Source organism: Lampris incognitus, chromosome 10 (assembly GCF_029633865.1).
Source record: "Lampris incognitus isolate fLamInc1 chromosome 10, fLamInc1.hap2, whole genome shotgun sequence".
Lineage (NCBI taxonomy): Eukaryota > Metazoa > Chordata > Actinopteri > Lampriformes > Lampridae > Lampris > Lampris incognitus.
This window is the reverse complement of record NC_079220.1, coordinates 17,804,243-17,824,562: the sequence shown is the minus strand read 5'-3', so window position 1 is coordinate 17,824,562 and position 20,320 is coordinate 17,804,243. Positions and strand designations below refer to the sequence as shown.

At 43.1% G+C, this 20,320-nt stretch overlaps 1 protein-coding gene across 1 annotated transcript in view; it reads right to left on the bottom strand.

Annotated features, from left to right (window-relative positions):
* smg1 (SMG1 nonsense mediated mRNA decay associated PI3K related kinase) overlaps nucleotides 1-19,583 on the bottom strand; it is an 81,497-nt gene extending 61,914 nt beyond the window's left edge. Inside the window, exons 1-6 of the mRNA XM_056287794.1 lie at nucleotides 19,411-19,583; nucleotides 15,221-15,381; nucleotides 8,287-8,439; nucleotides 4,187-4,323; nucleotides 3,352-3,410; nucleotides 2,923-3,136 (exon numbers count right to left, since the gene is read on the bottom strand). Coding sequence (XP_056143769.1) covers nucleotides 2,923-3,136; nucleotides 3,352-3,410; nucleotides 4,187-4,323; nucleotides 8,287-8,439; nucleotides 15,221-15,381; nucleotides 19,411-19,487 — 801 coding nt within the window. The 5' untranslated portion in view covers nucleotides 19,488-19,583. The remainder of the gene's footprint in view (nucleotides 1-2,922; nucleotides 3,137-3,351; nucleotides 3,411-4,186; nucleotides 4,324-8,286; nucleotides 8,440-15,220; nucleotides 15,382-19,410) is intronic.
* Between the last annotated feature and the right edge of the window lie 737 nt (nucleotides 19,584-20,320).

Below are 20,320 nucleotides of genomic sequence, written 5' to 3'. Positions count from 1 at the left end.
CCTTAACGGCGGTGAATCTATGGAATAATAAGGCAACAGCGACCTCTAGCGGTATAGCACCGACATACTTTCAAAATTCACAGAAATCCTGAAACGTGTACACGTTTAAACGGCAAACATTGCACCATGTAAACGTGTACAGGTGTAGTACACGTTCACATCCCAAGTACAAACACTACTGTACAGTAGACTTTGCCAAGACATCATGAAATATGTCCTCATTCATCAGGTCCTCTACTGATGCATCATTTCGACTGTTAAGTTTAAGCCAGCCATTTAAGCTTTTCACATTTTACTTTTTAAAAATTACAATTTAATGTGTGCAATGCGTAGGCTAGGAAAATTATCGCTGACCCCTCTCATGTCCTGTATTCAGAATACGAACTGCTCCCATCAGGTAGACACTACGGGTTCCAATTAAATACAGGAAAATATACCTGAACAGGTATAAAAACTCCTTCATTCCTCTATTAGTGAATCTCCTAAACTCAGGACATAAGGAGGGTGTGAAATGAGTGGCTGTGTTGCACATAATTTGAACACACTATGTCTGCACTACAGGTGTAATGGTACACAAAAATCATGGTTCAGTAAGTACCTCGGTTTTAAAGTCACGGTTTGGTATAGCTGGGGGGAAAGAAACAAAACATAAAATGGCTTCTTCTTTATGAAACAGTGGTTTACTGAACAAACTATGGCTCTCTCTCTCTCCCCACCCGCTTTTCTCCCCAGTTGTATCTGGCCAATTGCTCCAATCTTCCGAGCCGTCCTGATCTCTGCTCCACCTCCTCTACCGATCTGGGGTTGGGCTGCAGATTACCACATGCCTCCTCCAATACATGTAGAGTCAAGTAAAGTCAAGTCACGTCAGCAGCCGCTTCTTTTCACCTGATAGTGAGGAGTTTCACCAGGGGGACATAGCGAGTGGGAGGATCACGCTATTCCCCCCAGAGGAGGCGCTAGTGCAGCGACCAGGACACATACTCACATCCAGCTTCCCACCCACAGACACGGCCAATTGTTTTTTGTTTTCTCCCCAATGGACCCATTGCTCAGTCCCCGCCCCTCGAATGCAGATCAACATATGGCAGTGTAGTACCAAATGCACACGGGAGCTCACTCGGACATCTAGAGCTAACGACTCCATTAAGTAGCATCAGAGTTGCATCCGAAGTTGTGGTTTTTGTGACGTTTTATGGATATAAGTTGAACAAAAACGATGTGCATGGGGTACATGCAACACTGATACGAGGTATCCTGAGAGGATAGGCAATGGGGTATATTTTATCCCATTTCCCAAACCAAAACAAGACAGCGCCAAATGTCTCCGGTGGATTAAGCTGTGTGGCAGACCACACAGTCAACTCAATGTAATGAAGATAAACAAGGATGTCTACATTTGTTCTAAGGTAAGGCAAGATTGTGTTGTGTAGTTCTGACACCGATAGCTGCCATTGTAACACTCTAGTCAGCCCGAGTAGCTTGTCCGAGTTAGCAACAGTAACTAAGGGGGGCGGGGCTTAGCGATAGGTCCATTGTACCTGTCCAATTACCCCACTCGTCCAAGCCGTCCCGGTCCTGCTCCACTCCCTCTGCCGATCCGGGGAGGGCTGCAGGCTAGCACATGCCTCCTCTGATATATGTGAAGTTACCAGCCACTTTTTTTCACCAGGGGGACACAATGGGGGAGGATCACGCTATTCCCCCCAGTTCCCCCTTCCCCCCGAACAGGTTCCACGACCAACCAGAGGAGATGCTAGTGCAGCGACCAGGACACATACCCACATCCGGCTTCCCACCCGCAAACATGGCCAATTGTGTCTGTAGGGACACCCGATCAAGCCGGAGGTAACACAGAGATTCGAACTGGCGATCCTCGTGTTGGAATTTAACAGGATAGACTGCTATGCTACCAGCCAGTTGTGTTTGTAGGGCTGCTCGACCAAGACGGAGGTAACACAGGGATTTGAACCGCTGATCCCCGTGTTGGTAGGCAACGGAATAGACCGCCACACCACCTGGAAACCCATGGCTCTCTTTCTTAAATGGGGGGGGGGGGGGATTTTGCTGCCACCGGCTGCAACCTACTAAAAGTAGGTTTACTTAAAAGTAAATCAAAATAAATATTCTCTCAAATAAATAAAAAATATAAATTAAACATACTTTAAGGTGCAGCCTTGAATTTTACTGTACTTGTATTCACATTAGCAGCTTTCAGCTTCACATTAGGACTGTGCAACATAAATATTTTCTCAAATAAAAAACATACAACATCCGGCCCTTTGCAAAAACTGCTAGGGGGAAACTCGGTGAGTTTTAAATTAAATACTGCACACAAAATTTACACACGCGCAGTGGTTAAAACAACGCTGCATTTGTTTAGTACATGTGTGCCAAACCGAAAGACCCATAATTCAGTACAAATACGTGTACCGTTACACCCCTAGTCTGCACTTGTCTGTGCTATGCACTGTGTCTGTTACTGCACTATAATGTATGTATTTTTATGTGGCAGCCTTCATGTCCAAGACAAACTTCCTTTGAGACAAAAAGTAATCTTGAATCTTGTATCATTTATCAACTCTTCCTTGTTAAAAGTAGACTCCTGCCCCGTGTGCCTTGTTCCCTCTCCCTGGAGGCGAGACCAAGAATCAGGAAGAGAAACGACTTGTGTTTTTCATTAGTCTGAAATGCCCAGCGATGACAACATCAGCAGGTAAATGTTCAGCCTATCCACAGCACTCCCCAGAAACACAGAGCAAGTAGACTGAAATGATGTCGTCCTATAGTGAGTATTATGGAGGATTTATAAATGGAGATAAAGCTGAAAAACGGTGAGGTTTCCATTTAAATTTTGATCATATCAACAAACGAATCCAAACTAGAAAATGGTATAAACACGGACGGATTTGGTCTCATTACCTGCATGACAGGCGAAAAGGCCTTTCTCTCGCCAGCTGCCTCCAGGGCACGGTATACTGCCACCAAGTACAGCAGCTTGACTTCCTCGCGGCCACATGAGCTGAACTTTAGGAAGAGCCACTTGAAGATACGCTCAGCTTCGTAGCTTAACGCTGTACAGAGCAGGCCAAGGCAAGCTGCTGCCTCCTGCCTCATCTCCCACAACAGCTTACTACTACACAGGTGTAGAGAGACAAGGAGGGGGAGGGCCATTGGATAAGGAATAGACAGATGTTGAAAATAGTGCATTGCAAATCATTAGCAGTGAAGATTTTTTGATGCAGCTTGTTAAAGGAGCATTTTGGTCAGTACTAAGTACAAAATACATAATTGACAAAACAAATGATTGCCCTTAGAGTAAGGATGGAACACCGGAGGGGCTCAGCTTACCTTTCATTCAAAATGTCATTAAGAGTACTAAGGATGGTATCCAACTGTTTCACCAGAGCCTGGAGAAGGGTAAAACAATTAGAGCTACTTGATACACTGCAATAAAGCTACCATAGTGACAGCTGCAAAAAAAAAAAAAAAGTAGTCAGAATGACTTTGGTCCCATCACTCCCCCTATAAGAGTTGGTGGATTTATCACTTTGTAAAGAATACCTTATCAATATGACATACTGTACGACAAAAGTGTCGGCACACTACCACAGAGTTACCAAATTGATCCATTTGCCTCGACAGCACTTGAGATTCAACATAAAATCCGGATGGCCTTTTGAGTTAACTAGGAACTATCTGCTGGTAATCTGGTTTGTAAGAAAAATAATTAAGAAAAATAAAGACTTAACAGATTGAGCATGTGACAGCAGAAAGATGGATAGGTATGCAACAACCCCTTTCTGTTTTGCATGTTGCAGTATTCAGGGAGATAATTTACATAATCAGATTTGTCAATTTGCTGATTTATAAAAAGGTTAGCATAAAACTCCAACCAGTAACAATCCTCATACTTTGAGTCTTTACACACACTTTAAACTTATTGGCAACACGATAATAGTGCTTACAATAGCTTAAGACATTGAACTGAAATAATTGAAGATATATTTGCTGTACGTCTTGTAAACATCAAACAGAGAAAAAATTTGGCACGATGCTTAAAACAACCTGCAAATAAACAAAGAATAAAACTGAGATTTGTTCAGAATAAACTGATTGTACTGGGAAATGAGGAGTGCAAATATTATCTATACTGGAAATCTATCCTAATTTACACTGGACTGACCACTTTGTTTTCAACGTGGCTGATGAACTCCTTCAATTGTTTGAGGGTGGCAAGCCTGCGATCCCGGTCATCTTCTCGGGAAACGCGGCGCAGGAGGTTGGCCAGCCGAGACTCCTCTGAGTGAGCCATGCCTCTGTCTGCATGGGAAGGACCACACACAAGCTCAGCTTACACATGAATGTCAGCCTCAGTTTTGCAACATGTCATATTCAAAACATTACATATCCAATTGCTACAACCGTTGGCAAGAAAGTCATTGACAATTTCTGAGCAAGCGGACAACCAGGTTAATCTTCTTGTGTTTTGTGGTGGACAAACAGCAAACAGTGCATATAAAAGAGCGACGGTAACTTTCACAGTTTTTTAAAGATAAAGATTTTACTTTCCGCCATTTCTGCTTTTTTTCATTTTGTATTGACAGGACAGGAAAGGCAGGGGAGGGAGAGGGGAAGGCATGCAGCAAACGCCCTAGGCCGGATTCAAATCCAGGCCTCTGCGATAAAGTACGCGCTCCACCAAGTGAGCCACTGGGGCACCCCCGGGCCCCGACTTCCACTTTTCTTTTTTTTCTTTTTTTTTAAACCAGAGGAGTCCGTCAGGCTTACACATCTCCACTTCTCAGTCTTGGTGACAAACCACCCCTTTTTTCCACCTACTGGGAAAAGGGAAACTACACACAAGCACAGACAGAAAAAAACCATCCTGCCATTATAAGATTTTGGCACAGTGCCCAAGACAGTTGAACAGGAAATGTGTGTGTGTGTGTGTGGGGGGGGGGGTTTAATATGCAGGCCTACCCTGGCATGAAAGCAGCCAAGTCTAACATGTAATGACACAGATCAGGCTATCATTTAAAAGCCCTTAGTAAAAGACATTAAATGTGTTTAACCATCATGGTTTTCATGATGGTGACATGATATTTTGCACTCCAGCTCTTTTTTAACTTATTTTTAGCTTTTGGTCTTCATGTGTGCATATCTTATATTGTGTTTGCGGTTTTGGTCTGTGTCCGTCTTGCACTGTTTGGTGAAGCCACAGCCCTCATTTCATTTTTAACATGCGCCTGCACATTGTTTTTAATGACAATAAGTTGAATTGAATTGAATGATGGCGGCACGGTGATGCAGTGGTGAGCACGGTCGCCTCACAGCAAGAAGGTCCTGGGTTTGAGCCTTGAGGTAGTCCAACCTTGGGGGCCTCCTTGGGCGTCCTCTGTGTGGAGTTTGCATGTTCCTGTGTCTATGGGGGTGTCCTCCGGGTGCTCCAGTTTCCTCCCACAGTCCAAAGACATGTAGGTCAGGTGAATCGACCATATTAAATTGTCCCTAGGTGTGTGTGCGTGGCGGGGGGGGGGGGGGGGTTTGTGATGGCCTGGTGGCCCATCCAGGGTGTCTCCCCGTCTGCTGCCCAATGACTGCTGGGATAAGCTCCAGCATCTCTACGACCCTGAGAGCAGGATACGCGGTTTGGGTAATGGAATGGATGGATGGATGGGTTTTCATGATACAAAATGAATCAAGGCAAATGGCTGCTCTGCTGATAAGAGTTTCATTCATAAAACGGAAAGAAAACATAGCTCAGCCATGGGAAAATGTTTTATTGTAGCTACTGAGATGATTTCCAGCTGTGACTGTGATCAATCCTAGTCTTGAAATTGTATTTTTTATAGTGGAGTTTTAACACTGGAGCTTACGGCACTTCCATGTACCAGTTAGGTGAAAAAGGAGAATTATTTTTGGTTTATCCAGTCTTCTTCCAGTTCTCCTGGCTGAGATCAGCAGTGAATCATTTATTGGCTTGTGAAATACGACCGACTTCTAATTACTTGAAAACTCATTCATTCCCAAATACATGATGTTTTGGTTTTGACACCATTACTGCCTGATCTGACTCAACCATAGATAGAGTCACGCATGGTTGACTCAGAGCGGGCAGCGACGAAAAGCAGCATTGGTTGAGCGAGCTAGACAATGAATGCAGAGAGGGACAGTGAATGCAGAGATAGTGAGAACAAACGTTTTTCCAAAGTTTTTAATCATACAAAAAACTTGGGCTTATACAGTGCCTTGCAAAAGTATTCAACCCCCTTGACAGTCATCACTAATTTCTGGATTATAAGATACTCACACATCTGTTCCTGAACAATATTTTTGTGAACCTATAAGCTGTAACAGCATGTTTCCAAAGCCAAAATAAGTTATGTTTCACTGACTTTTTTTTGAATGAATTAAAAATTAAAATATCGTGCTTACGTAAGTATTCAACCCCCACGTATCAATACTTTGTAGAGTACCCTTTTGCGGCAATAACAGCCATGATTCTCTTAGGGTAAGCATGTACAAGCTTTGCACATTCTTCCGGAGAAATTTTTGTCCATTCTTGGCAGAATTTGTACAGGTCTCGCAGGTTGGTGGGATGGCGCCTCTGGACTGCGATTTTCAGTCTGTGCCACAGATTTTCAATGGGGTTGAGGTCCAGAAATTGACTTGACCACTCCAAAACCCTCACCTTTTCGTTGCTGAGCCATGCCATTGTTGCTTTAGCGTTGTGCTTAGGATCATTGTCCTGCTGGAAGATGAACCTTCAGCCAAGCTTCAGTTTTATGGCAGATTGCAACAGGTTTTCTTCCAATATTTCCCTGTATTTAGCTCCATCCATTTTTCCCTCAATTTGGACAAAGTTCCCAGTGCCTACAGACGAAAAGCAACCCCATAGCATTATGCTGCCAACGCCAGCTTCACTGTAGGGAAGGTCTTTTTAGGGCATGAGCAGTGTTAGGTTTGTGCTACACATAACACTTGTGAGTTATAGCCAAAAAGCTCAACTTTTGTCTCCTCTGACCACAGAACCTTTACCCACATCCTAACTGGATCTCTCTCATGCTTACTTTTATATGCATACATATAACGTTTTTTGAGCAACAGCTTCTTTCTTGCCACCCCTTCCATACAGGCCAGATTTATGGAGAGCCCATGATATGGTTGACTCATGCACCTTTACTCCAGTTTCAGCCACTGACCTCTGGTGCTCCTTCAAAGTGATTGTAGGATCATCTTTGGCTTTTCTCACCAGCCCACATCTTGCTCAGACTCTTAGCTTTGAGGGCCGGCCTGTCCTACAAAGCATCTGGGTGGTGCGATTGGTGTGATACCGCTTCCACTTTCTGACAATGGATCCAACAATGTTCCGTAGGACATCCATACACTTGGATATTGTTTTGTATCCCTTTCCCACCTTCTGCATTTTAATCACTTTGTCTCTTACTTCAGTATTGTGCTCCTTACTTTCTGATGCGAGTTCACGCCCAGCTAATGAACTTAACACAGAATGCTTTTTATACCCATAAATGAGACCATTACTTTAATATCTTACAGGTGCACACTAATTATGTCCAATTGTGTTTACCTGAGTTTGTTTTAGGAATAATTTGTCATTTGTGTAAACTTGGAGCTTTCAGAGCACAAGGGGTTGAATACTTACGCAAGCACTATATTTTAGCTTTTAATAAAAAGTCAGCGAAACAACTTATTTTGGTTTGGGAACATGCTGTTAGAGCTTATGGGTTCACAAAAATAATATTGTTCAGGAACAGATGTATGAGTATCTTTTATAATCCAGAAATTAATGATGACTGTCAAGGAGGTTGAATACTTTTGCAAGGCCCTGTACGTCCAATAGTTTGCAACATTAGCCGTGGACACAAGACATGCACACACGCACACACCTGCGTGCGACCAAACACACAATCCCCTCCAGGCTAGTGCCTGGCAGAGATAATAAAACTTAAGGTCAAATTTAGTTTATATCCATCCTGATTTTTTCAAACTTACGTTCCCCAAGTTTGCCTAACTACTGAAAGTGCAGATTAGTACAATTTTATAAGAAAAACCTGAATAAACCATGAGCTCTTGAGGATAATGCTAAGGAAAAATTGCATCACACAAGTAAATAACAATGTGACAAGAAACATCTCATCTTGAATCATAAATGACAAGTCCACTCCCCTCATTTTAATCAAGGCATCTGAATACGTTTTACAGTTTTGAGTGATCCAAATGAAGCTCCTGATTGAGACACGTCTAATTAGTCAAAAGACTTACCCTGTGATTTCCTCATGTCCTTTGAAGCTAAAGCACGGTTTCCATGCTGAAAAGGAGTCAAATCCGCCGTCACGTCATTGAGCCTCAACTCTTCCCCCAGCGACTTCCAACCAAATGTAATGTCACACGGACCTCTACCAGCTTCATATCCACCTAGGTTGGGAGGGTTCAGGAGATAATGGGGTTAAAATGATCAGCATCAAAATCTAGATTTAGATCATTATAAAAAAAATTTTTTTAAAAAAGCTCCATCTTTTGTTTTGCGAAGGAACTAGCAGACTCAGTCAGGGGTTTAAAAACACGGCAAAAGTGCCGTCTTGCATGTCCCCTATGCAAAATAAAACATGATAAAGGGCCCTCTAGGGTGGCCCAATGTGCAAGACAATATGATATAGTGCCCTTCCAGTGGACAAAATTAGATAAAAAGCCCTCTAGGGTGCCCTTCCAGTGCATGGTAGCACAGTGGTTAGCGCTGTCACACAGTTAAAGCACTCCAAATAATCACTGATGAAACACCCACTGGAGGGCGTCCGGGTAGCACAGCGGTCTATTCCATTGCCTACCAACACGGGGATCGCCAGATCAAATCCCCGAGTTACCTCCGGCTTGGTCAGGCATCCCTACAGACACAAATGGCCGTGTCTGCAGGTGGGAAGCCGGATGTTGGTATGTGTCCTGGTCGCTGCACAAGTGCCTCGACTGGTCAGTCGGGGCACCTGTTTGTTCCCCTGGCGAAACTCTTCACTGTCAGGTGAAAAGAAGCAGCTGGCGACTCCACATGTATCGGAGGAGGCATGTGGTAGTCAGCAGCCCTCCCCAGAATGGCAGAGGGGTTGGGGCAGCGACCGGGAAGGCTCGGGAGAGTGGGGGAATTGGCCGGATACAATTGGGAGAAGGGGGGGGATCCAAAAAGAAAAAAAACACTCACTGGCGAATTCACAAAAGGATTGCGTGGCTTTTACAGAAGGTAAACCTGCCGAAATAAGTCATTCAGAAACAATGTAATTCTCAAAACACCCGCAAAGTGTAAAACGCACCCCTAATTCCGCTACCAAGCAAATAGCATCTCGGTACTCTAGTGCCATTTGCACGTATTTAAATGTGGTAATACGCATACATTTGCCGCAAAATTGACCCCTTTCTATGCAAATGACACCAATTGCAAAAAAAAAAGAAAAAATCCAATTCAAAAAACCCCAGCGCAAATAGCCATACGCAGTTAAAGGGAAAATTATTAGCATCTTCAGAGAGCTGGTGATAACTGCAGTGCATTTATAAGGGGTTTCCTGCCCAGACGAAGGCATCGTCATACCAGGCGTGCTCATAAGAAGATATTTCGCAGGAGAATATCATTTTTTTTATCTACCAAGATTGAAAATATTCATAGATACAGGTTGCCAGGTCCAACAATTCTTACTATACCTGATGACATCAAAGGATGACATTGAACCTGCCTACTGTGTTCTTGGCGCAAAGCCACTTTGCCACATGGATAATTGCAATCAGATGCAAAACAAGAGCAAACTGCACTCAGCTGCAAAACTTTATGAGCAGGTTTGCGCTGTAATATCATTCATGCAATATCTTTTGTCCCCCCCCCCCTTCTCCAGCCAATTACCCCACTCTTCCAAGCCATCCTGGTCGCAGCTCCACCCCTTCTGCCAATCCAGGTTAGGGCTGCAGACTACCACATGGCTCCTCCAATACATGTGGAGTCACCAGCTGCCACTTCCCCCCTGAACAGGCACCCCGACCAACCAGAGGATGCGCTAGTGCAGCGACCAGGACACATACCCACATCGGGCTTCCCACCCGCAGACACGGCCAATTGTGTCTGTAGGGACACCTGACCAAGCCGGAGGTTACGCGGGGATTCGAACTGCCAATCTCTGTATTGGTAAACAATGGAATAGACCACTATGTTACCCGGACACCCCACGCGCAATATCTGTTGTGAATCAGACCTTGAGACGGGGCAGATAGCAGTCACAAATGATGCGCAATTCATGGTGCTATTAGTGGCCACAATCCATTCTTTGTGCATTCGCCTGTGTCAATACAGAGTGAGGCTTAGAAAATGAGAGACATCCGCAGATAGAAACAGGCGTAAGAGGATGGGGAGTTAACAGATAATTAGAATAAGTATACTTGAAATTAAGTTTTCTTTCAAGTCAAACATCCCAAGATATGAGTGGAAAGTATTTTTCTCGAACATAGCTTAACCATGTCATGTAATATGCTACTTCAGTACACTTTAACAACAAATATCCTTGGGACCACTACAGAAAATTGCAGATGAACATTTAATATCCAGGAATTCATATTATAGATACTACCAGACTCACCCTGTAAAAAAAAAAAAAAAAAAAAAACTGGCAACAATTTTAAACATTGACCATACACATTCCAGCCATATACTAGGTTTTGACCTATTCTTGTTAAGCAGGGAAGGCAACATGATTCAGAAAGGGCCGGTGTGGGTGCAGGTCTTTGTTCCAACCAAGCAGTTAAACACCTGATTCTATTAGTCAACCAATAGTCTTGTTCCAGCTAAGCATTTACACACCTGATTCTACTAGTCAACCAATAGTCTTGTTCAGACCAAGCAGTTACACACCTGATTCTACTAGTTAACCAAGTCTTTGCTAAGGACCTTGATTTGTAGACTCAGATGTGTAACTGCTTGTTTGGAAAAAAAGACCTGCACCCACACCGGCCCTTTCTGGGTCATGTTGCCCATCCCCGAAGACCATCTCACCAACCACCCTCCAATTAGTCTCACCTTCCCCTAGGATTAATCAATTCTTTTTCTCTAAATTGTTTTGAGTCTTTGTTTTAATCCTGGATTGAATTCTGCAATCTGGTTCCTGAAAATCCACAAACCCTCAAAAAGTACAGTACCGTGGCCTGTGTCTGACATCAGTATTGGCCTTAGGATCTGACAGATTTACTATTTAACTCCAAGGTCATTTAAGTTTCTCTGACATAGTGCTACTGCGGGCAGTTTACTAAAGCAACTACAGTGGAAGAGAGCAAATATGGATGAGATCCACCAGCAGAAAGATTAAATAAAGAGATCTATTTCTCATCAGATGACAGAGATCATTTGGAAGGCAAGGTGCTTTCCACATACCACTCCTAATGCCCATAAAAAAGATTAAAAAAAAAATCTAAAAAGTCATAGTCTGGTTTTTGTTTCATTTCCTTAGAAACACCCATAAGGGAAGGCGTGTCAGTGGTGGTATAGTCAAATCCACACAGCCACTGTTCATAGTTCATATCACTAGACATATCACTGTTTCATATCACTAGACATCAATCTAATCTGCTAGTTCTTTTTCAGGCCTCAACCCCATAATTGATGGCCTAAATTAATATGGGAGCCTCAAATAATTTTCTATTTTTAGAATGGAATTAGAGAATTTGGTATTACATAAATGGGGGTATAAGTGACAGGTGTATATTTTGCTGTATCTTCCTAAATCTTACGTTCCATTTTCAGAAATTTCTGATGAGCAAATTATGTTCAATAAAACTACTTGAATGTTATAAGAACAGCATTTGATGACAAACGGCAACACACAAGAATTCCCTGAAGGACCTACAGGGCTCTTACGAGTTCACAGAGTACTACTGCTTTTGTTCTTTTATTTCAGATTTGATTATTGACACATTAGGAATATAGTCAGGCAATACTAGTAATTATATCCTTTCATGTGGAGAACATCATTATAAAGTGACAGGCAGACAACGCAGAGATTTGAAGGGCCTTATATGTAACATGCCAGAGGCTTATTAAAACAGACCAAGTGTGACTGAGTTGAATAAATTCAAAGCAAAAAAAGAAACCAATGGTAGTAGAGGCCTCACTTCAACAGCCCAACTGCCCTGTATCACTACGAAAATCTCACTTTACCCAAAGAAGTCAATTCTTGAATAGTGTATATATTTTCACAGCTCTGCTAATGTAAACATCACCATTATCACACCAAGAGAATGGATAGTACAAGGCTTTGTCATGGTTAAAGCATGGACTAAGCACTGTGGCATGCTTCAAACGAACTGGTGTTCAGAATGTAAGGGAGCATCGGACAGTGACGGAAAGCTCCTGTAAGATGTTCACACCCCTTGCGTCAGACGCACATTGAGCGTTGATGTAAAAGGGTTGATTCGTGTCCAGCAACCTGTGTGGACGACCCACCTCGAGATCAAGATCAGACCTGCGTGTGTAATGCAGGTCACTCAGTGAAAACACCTTGACACAGGTTGAACAATAACTGACTGACATGATGCACTAATGTGACCCAGACTCTCAAGAGTCGCAGTGAAGGACAACAGAAACGCTCTCCTCCCCTATAAATACTGCTGGTGATGTCTGACCCGCTCCACCATCCGTTGTACTCTCCTCTGCCCAATGACTGCTTGGAGTTGGTAAAGTTGCAGCATTTGAGATAAACTAAGAAATGAAGCAAAGTAATGCAATCGTCCAGGAGAAATTGTCCACCATGGTCAGCTCCATGCTGAACTGACTGTAAATAAAGTTTGCACCCTTTGTTAATGACATAAACCACACAGTAGACAACATGATGCAATGCCTGACAGGTGTCCCATTTTCTTGTGCAAACGGCTATTCATGGGTAGAACACAAGTCATCAGGTTTGGTATAAAAAGGGTCCCATACAGGTCAGTCCCATGTTGGGAAGCTCGGGTTGACCACGGGTTCTTAGTGTAAAAAAAGGTATCAGATTGGGGAGTTCTACATTCAAACATTTTCGTGACTTTCCAAAACAGACATTCTAAAGTCTATGCCTACTTTCCCCAGTGATTCTCCACGTTCTCTGAGGTGTGAAAATGGGCCAGGTTTCAAATGGTCTGCAAGTTCTATCTATTCATTGGTCACAAAACTACTCCCCCTACCATGTTAAATGCTCAACATGAATACCTTGAAGGAAAAACTCTAAAGAGTGTTCACCTTTAATCGCATTTGTTTGGCTCTTCGTGTCGCAATAAGAAAGACTTCCTGTTTATAATCACACTCCCCTCTATGGGGGACAGCTTCTAGTTTGGGAAATGTATAAATAACTTGTCCAATATGGTCAGATGGTGCATCATACAAACTAGTTCATTTGAGGCATTTAGAAACCTTAAAAGGGAAATTTCACTAATCTTCAACCTTATTTCCACGTAATACCCATAGGGGTGGCATCTCTATAACAGACAATACTTGTCAATGTTGCCTCTATTGCCATGATGGAAGAACAACAAAGCGAATTGGTTGAGATGCTTGTTTTCTAACCTCTGCTCCGGGGGCAGTTTCCCCGTTCACCATGGTGATGTTACATGACTAACATACCTGAAGCATTTTGGAACACAAAAATGAATTCTCAGTGTCAATGTACAGGACATTATGGATGAATTTGCATTTCATTAACATATGGCACAGTCTAAAAATCAAGACTTATTTGTATAAACCAGAACAATAAAAAAAATTAGAAGAAATACTACAATGAGAAGCTGGGGATACTACTGGGGTGCAGTTGCACTGCAGCCGGCCACAACTAGCAGGGATAATGAAGACTCAAAGCCGCTGAGAGCCTACAGTATCTGGTAGTTTTTTTGTTCAAATTCTTGAGCATTACCAACAGATTTAGACAGACAGACCGCCAGCATTTACTGGAAGTGCAGATTATTAATGGAAAAAAAAATCTCCCTTTAAGGCTGCTGTAGGTAACTTTGAAGAGGTGGGCAATTTCGACATAACACCCTCCAAAAAAATCTACTACTACTACCACCCCCTGACTACTTCCTCCCTCCCATAACGCCTCCCTCCAAACCAGCTCACGCGCATGTATGTGTTGTCTGTCGTAGCTGGCTAAACTTGTATCGTTGTTGATAATCTATGCAGGTAAAAAAAAAAGTTTTTCAGCAAATCCCTTTCTTACTCCAAGATTATTGTTGTGAGGCAATGTTTTACTTATAGGTGAGGTGCTTATAAAGATCACTATTTCCAAAGTACGCTGCCCTGCATGTGTACACTACATGATTTGGTTAGCGATGCTCATTAGCAGCAATGTGTTGTTTCATTCAGACCGAATGGATTTTTTGATGATTCATAATGAAGCCCCATGAGCTGCCAGAGAGACTGGATTTTTTTTTTTTTTAGAGTACACTGGATGGATACCAGTTGGTATATGAAGGAGATTTCAGGAAATTGTGTTAAAGAAAGTTGCCTTCAGCAGCTTTGAGTCTTAAAAGTTAAACTGATTAAAACTCTAAATTTCTACCCTAATTCAAACTGATCATGAACTTCACAAATTTATCAGCCAAAACCAAACAATGGACAGATTAAGTAACAATTTGTTTATTATAATTAGGCCAAAAACACACTTAAATAATGCTACCTGTACGTACGCAAAGTGGTGGCCACGTAAGAGGCATTGTTCACACACTTGTCTGCATATTTACTGACTGAACATTTAAAAGATAAATCGATTAAAGGTAAGGTAAGGCACAAGCGCTGGCAGCTTCTCTTGTAATGTTTCCATCTGCCATCTATCTCGTACATGTTACGTCACTGACTGTGTCCAAAGGAATTGAATCAAGTGCAACTGGACTTGGTTATATGTCCAGTTGCACTTGATTCAATTCCTTTGGACCTGGATGAATGAGAACATTCACAGACACGTCACTGATTGCGGTTACTGCTTGTATACTGCCCCCATGGGTTACGTGGGTATTGCACCTTACAGACACAGCGACCAACATTTTGGAGATGTGCACAAACAATCCATCAAACTACCTTAAATTATGTGTGACCATACATGCAAGCGTAATTAAAGTAATAGTCACAACGTCTTTAATCCACACTCAACCCAAGCCACTACAGTTAAGAGAGCTTCGGCTAAACCCCCACCGGCAGTGAAAGAGCTCTCACCCTCTTCTTCAAGTGGATCTGTAGATACATAGGCATCACTGCGCAGTGAAGGTGGGGAGCCAGGGCAGTCCGAGGGCACCGCGTCATAGAGAGCTGCAGGGCCGAGGTCTCGGGAGGCGCTGCACTTCACACCGTCCTGGCTGGCTGACACACTGTCACCTCTGGAGCATTTGAAGGCATGTTCAGATCCAAACAGAAAGGGAACCAGTTAGCCAGTTATATGCATAGTTGGGTAAAGAATAAACACTGACAAATGTACAACAAATATCGGTGCCTACATTTTGACAAAAAGGTTAGCATTTTAGGAAAACCAGCGTTTCCCAAAGCAATTGCCTTTTTTATTTTCATTTTTTACCCCCCCACCAACTTCTTTTCTCCCAATTTGTATCTGGCCAATTACCCCACTCTTCTGAGCCGTCCCAGTCACTGCTCCATCCCCTCACATGCCTCCTCTGATACATGTGGAGTCGCCAGCCGCTTCTTTTCACCTGACAATGAGGAGTTCGCCAGGGGGACGTAGCGCATGGGAGGATCACGCTACCCCCCCCCCCATCCCCCCCAAATAGGCGCCTCGACCGACCAGAGGAAGTGCTAGTGCAGTGACCAGGACACATACCCCCATCTGGGTTCCCATCCACAGACACGGCCAATTGTGTCTGTAGGGACGCCGACTAAGCCGGAGGTAACATGGGGATTCAAACTAACTATCCCAGTGTTGTTATACAACAGAACAGACCGCCGTGCTACCCGGAAGCCCACCTTTTAATTTTCTAAATCAACATTTATTTAGGAGCACAAAAATGTTTTTTCTCTACTTTCCATTTGACACAGAAGTCAAACTAATATTGGCATCTGCACAGACACGTGAATTTAATAAGGCTTTTTTTTTTAAATAAAGCTAATGTTCTTTAAGTACTCCAACTTGGATATTCCTCTAACTTCTGGATGTGAAGTCTCTGCAAAACGATTTATGATTAAGAGAAAACAGAAAACTATTTTTACTTGAAACCTTGTATCATGTATGTGCCGGTAGCAGGTATCAATGTTAGCTAAACTTCCAAGTTTCACTTATAAGGAGCAAAAATCTATTTGGCCTGATTACAGATATATGAAGTTTAGAAATGATCATACTCAACTATCCATCTATATCACATACACGCAGTGTATTAGTATGCCTGCGAGGCAGTAGCGTTTAGTCGCGCGCATGTGGGTTTGTGTGTGTGTCCGCAGGTAATTTCATACACTACTGGGCCTGTCAGCCTAAACATTTTTGTGCAGTTATGACTGTATGATCAAGGATCTCTCATGGTTGCGATGTTTCAAAACCTTTGAAAAACGCATTTTATACCACAATTGAGTGCCAACTCCTCAGCTGATCAAAGAAAGAAGAAAGTTAAATCAGTTCATCTGGACATGTTTATTGAGAGAAATGTTTCATCACTCATCTAAGTGATCTCTTCAGTCTCACCTGGCTGCAGGTATCCCCACCCTAATAAACAATGAACAATGAAAACGATCGGTTTCATATGCAAATTACCGTGAGCATTAACTAGAGTTTCAATGGCCGTGTGTACTATTCATAGATGATTTGGGAATGTTTACAATCACAGCATTGCAAGATGGCGACAGATGTACTCTTAACACCCCCCCCCCCCCCAAGTTCAAGGATGGTCGTTCCCTCTTCACATAGATGGCCTCTGACTCCCCGTTCAAACCAGTGTTTGGAGAGTCAAACAGGCCGTCTATGTGAAGAGGGAACGACCACTGAAATTCAACAGCTATTAATTATTTACATAAGTCCTGACTGATGACCTTCATAATAGATAGTAATAAACAGAAAGATGATACCTTTGATCATAGTTAAATCTGACCTATGCTAATGCTAAACTGTAACTCAATATGTAACAGCTAAACAATTGCTGACAATCTGTGCATAGGCACATTTGATGCTGAGTAATTCTGAACATCAGAATAATCAAGGGAAAGCTAAGATTAAAGCCTAAATGCATTGGGTAGACTCTCAGTTGGAAACTGATTCCTTGTGTCCAGTAGAGCAGGCATGTGTCTCTTTGCTTAAATGTGGACTGCAATCAACATGTTTTGAGTACAGCTATTTAGAGAGCCCACTGAATCTGGAGATGACATTTATAGAGGTTAAAATGGATTTATGTTAAACGGAATGTCTATTTTACATTGATATTATCTGTGTCATTTGATTGTAATCACAGTACCTTGTGAAGAAATTACTACTGATATTTAGGTGAAAAAGTACCTTTGTCATTTGATATCGAGTTAATTGTGTGTTTCTCATATACTAGTTATTCTGGTGGCATGCCAATGTCAACTAAGCTTAGTTGATGTTCATATAGTATTTCTACCCAGTTGGGATTTCGGGGGAGGGGCTGTACAGCTGTAAAACACCAAGTGTGCTCATGAATTGTAATGACCAAATTTCAATGAATCTATGATGCAATATTAGTTAAACAATTGGATTTCCTGCATGCGGCAATGGTAGACACTAGTACATATTCTGAAAGAGGCAAAGCGAGAAATGTAGCCTACACCTAGACAGTATGTAGGTAACCAATTTGAAATCAGCAGTAGCATAATCAATCTAGCAATAAACAGATGGAGTAAATTGGTCAGCTAAAAGGGAGGTAGGAAATTACCTACAGACTGTTTTAATAGATTTTGAGATTCCAAGCTTGCAGTGTGTGGGATTTAGTAAGCAAACAAGCAACTGAAAAATCTCCAAAACAAGTGTTAAACAAAGATTAGGTAGCGAAGTCCAACAAAGACCCTACAATGCGGTGAAGTAAACTAGAAATATGGGGAAGACTGAGGTTGTCACTATTTCAACATCACATTAAAATCAACCCCAAAATGTCATGATGGCAGAAAAAATACATTCTTACACATTTTAGTGCAAGTAAAAATTAAAAAGAATTAAAAAGATGTGAAAGTCATTCACATCTTCTACTGGCTTGACAGGTGGTGTATGGCTGCAGACTGGATTCTCATTTACTAACTTTCTTCCTCAATTTAGTTCAACCTTTGTTCTCTTATTAAGACATGCACCAGATATGGAATATTGTGACACCCTACTGATAATGATCCCTCAATGAAACTTAGCATTTACCCCACTGCTTTATTTCACTAGCAAGGTACATTTTGGAGTAGTTCTACAAGGACACATTCTCACTGACGAGGAATAGTTGCATGTTCACTGTTGACACCAAAACCTTCCTTTTTGCTTAGCTAAGACAATCTTAACTTGGAAGGAAATTGTAACATGACTAACTGATGGGTCGATATGTATTAAATTACTGACACATCGCGTCTCCAAACATCCATCACTCGTCCAAAGGAAGTTGTTGTGTGCCTCATGCCTTATAAGCTGCAGTTGGAGATCATCAGGGTTGCGGGCGGCAGGTTGGTACCTGAGCGGCTGAAGCCAAAAGGTACTTTGTGGGTCGACACTGGGTTTCTACAAAAGGGTGGGGTAGCTTTGACCGAAAGCTAACTGGCTGGGCTGAAGCTAGCAGTTGGCTGTCTGGCAAGCTAAGTAGCGAGCGGGGCAGACAAAACACTCGTTAATGACAGCCGCATGTTATCAATGGCCGCGCCGATACGAGCCATATGCCATGTCACTTATTCAATCACTACGGTCCTGCGAAGACATCGCATCACGATAGCCAATGTCATATAGCTAACGCTTGTTAGCTTTGTAAGGGACTGAGTCAGGCAACACAGAGGGAGCTATACGTCTACCCTGTTCTATGGTTAGGTTAAACATGCTATTGAATTGAATGTGTAGGGTTAAGTGTACGATCATAGCCCGTGGTTTTTCCCTAAATCAATCGATGAATAGATTTCAAGTAAATGGGTTCAAATACGAGCACCTAGCAGAAGAAAGAGGAAGCAAGTTAGCTTACGACAGTAAGGCGGGAGCGCGTACACACTTTACCCTTTAGCTTGTTACACAGTTTGGACTCCGCTAAGCGTCCAATAAACTCTAGCTTGAGACTTCGGAGGATAACCCGAAGCTTTCCTAGCTCACGTTATTACAGTGACTCACACGGCTAACCATGCCCTCCCATGTGGCCACAGATGCTAAGTGAAGCTACCGAGCTTCAGGCCCGGCCGATCACCACTACTTCAACCAGTTCTACCCGCGGAGGCATACCAACCTGGGCTGCCAATCATTCCAGTTTCGCTGCAGTTTGTGGGCGCTGCTAAGCCGAGACCCAAGGGCTTTACGGCTCATTACCTTTCCGAGAACAGCATGGCCCGCTCTCAGCGGTTACTCTCTGTCCTCAGGCTTTTGAGTCCCAGTATAAGATCATTGATCGCACATAGCAGCACTAGCGAAGCCTGTACTAGCTAATGTTTAATGTGGTGACGGCCTGTGCTTTCTTTTTTCACACACACTCTCTTCTTCAGTGTCAAACTGGATTGCAGATGTCATCCTCGTTCCTTATGACAGTGCCCCCTGTCGGGGCCCTTCATGTTCAGAATCAGAAACACTCAATTCATGCCCTTGCGCGCATGAAATGAAACGAAACATCGTTTCCCCCAGCCCACAGCAGTGCAACACAAAGACAAAAACACATATCTAAGAACTACATGAACACATATCTAAACAACATATCACATATATCACAAATAAATAAATAAACAAACAAACAAACTGTCAAGGAGACCAAACGCCAGCCAGAATGACTGTCGGTGTTTCCTCTTCGGGAGCAGCTCCGGTCAGGGCCGTGGTCCTTGTGCCCACAGGACGCAGCAGACCAAGCTCCCCCAGCCAATCCAACGCTAGCTCTCCCAGCCAGACACCTCCGACACACCTCCCCGCACTCCACACGACGACACTAAAACACAGTCAACGCCAAGCGAGGCCGCCGCCAGTCTGCCCTCGGTGTTATCGGCACTGCCGGTCTGCATGGGCTAACAGTTAGCTTAGCCTGCCCCGCTTCCGCGTTCTGTCAGACCGACCTCGGTGTTACCTCTTCGGGCACCGCTCCAGGCAGGGCCGTGGTCCCTGGGCCCTCAGGACGAGGCAGACCAAGCTCTCCCAGCAATCAAACAAAGATAAAT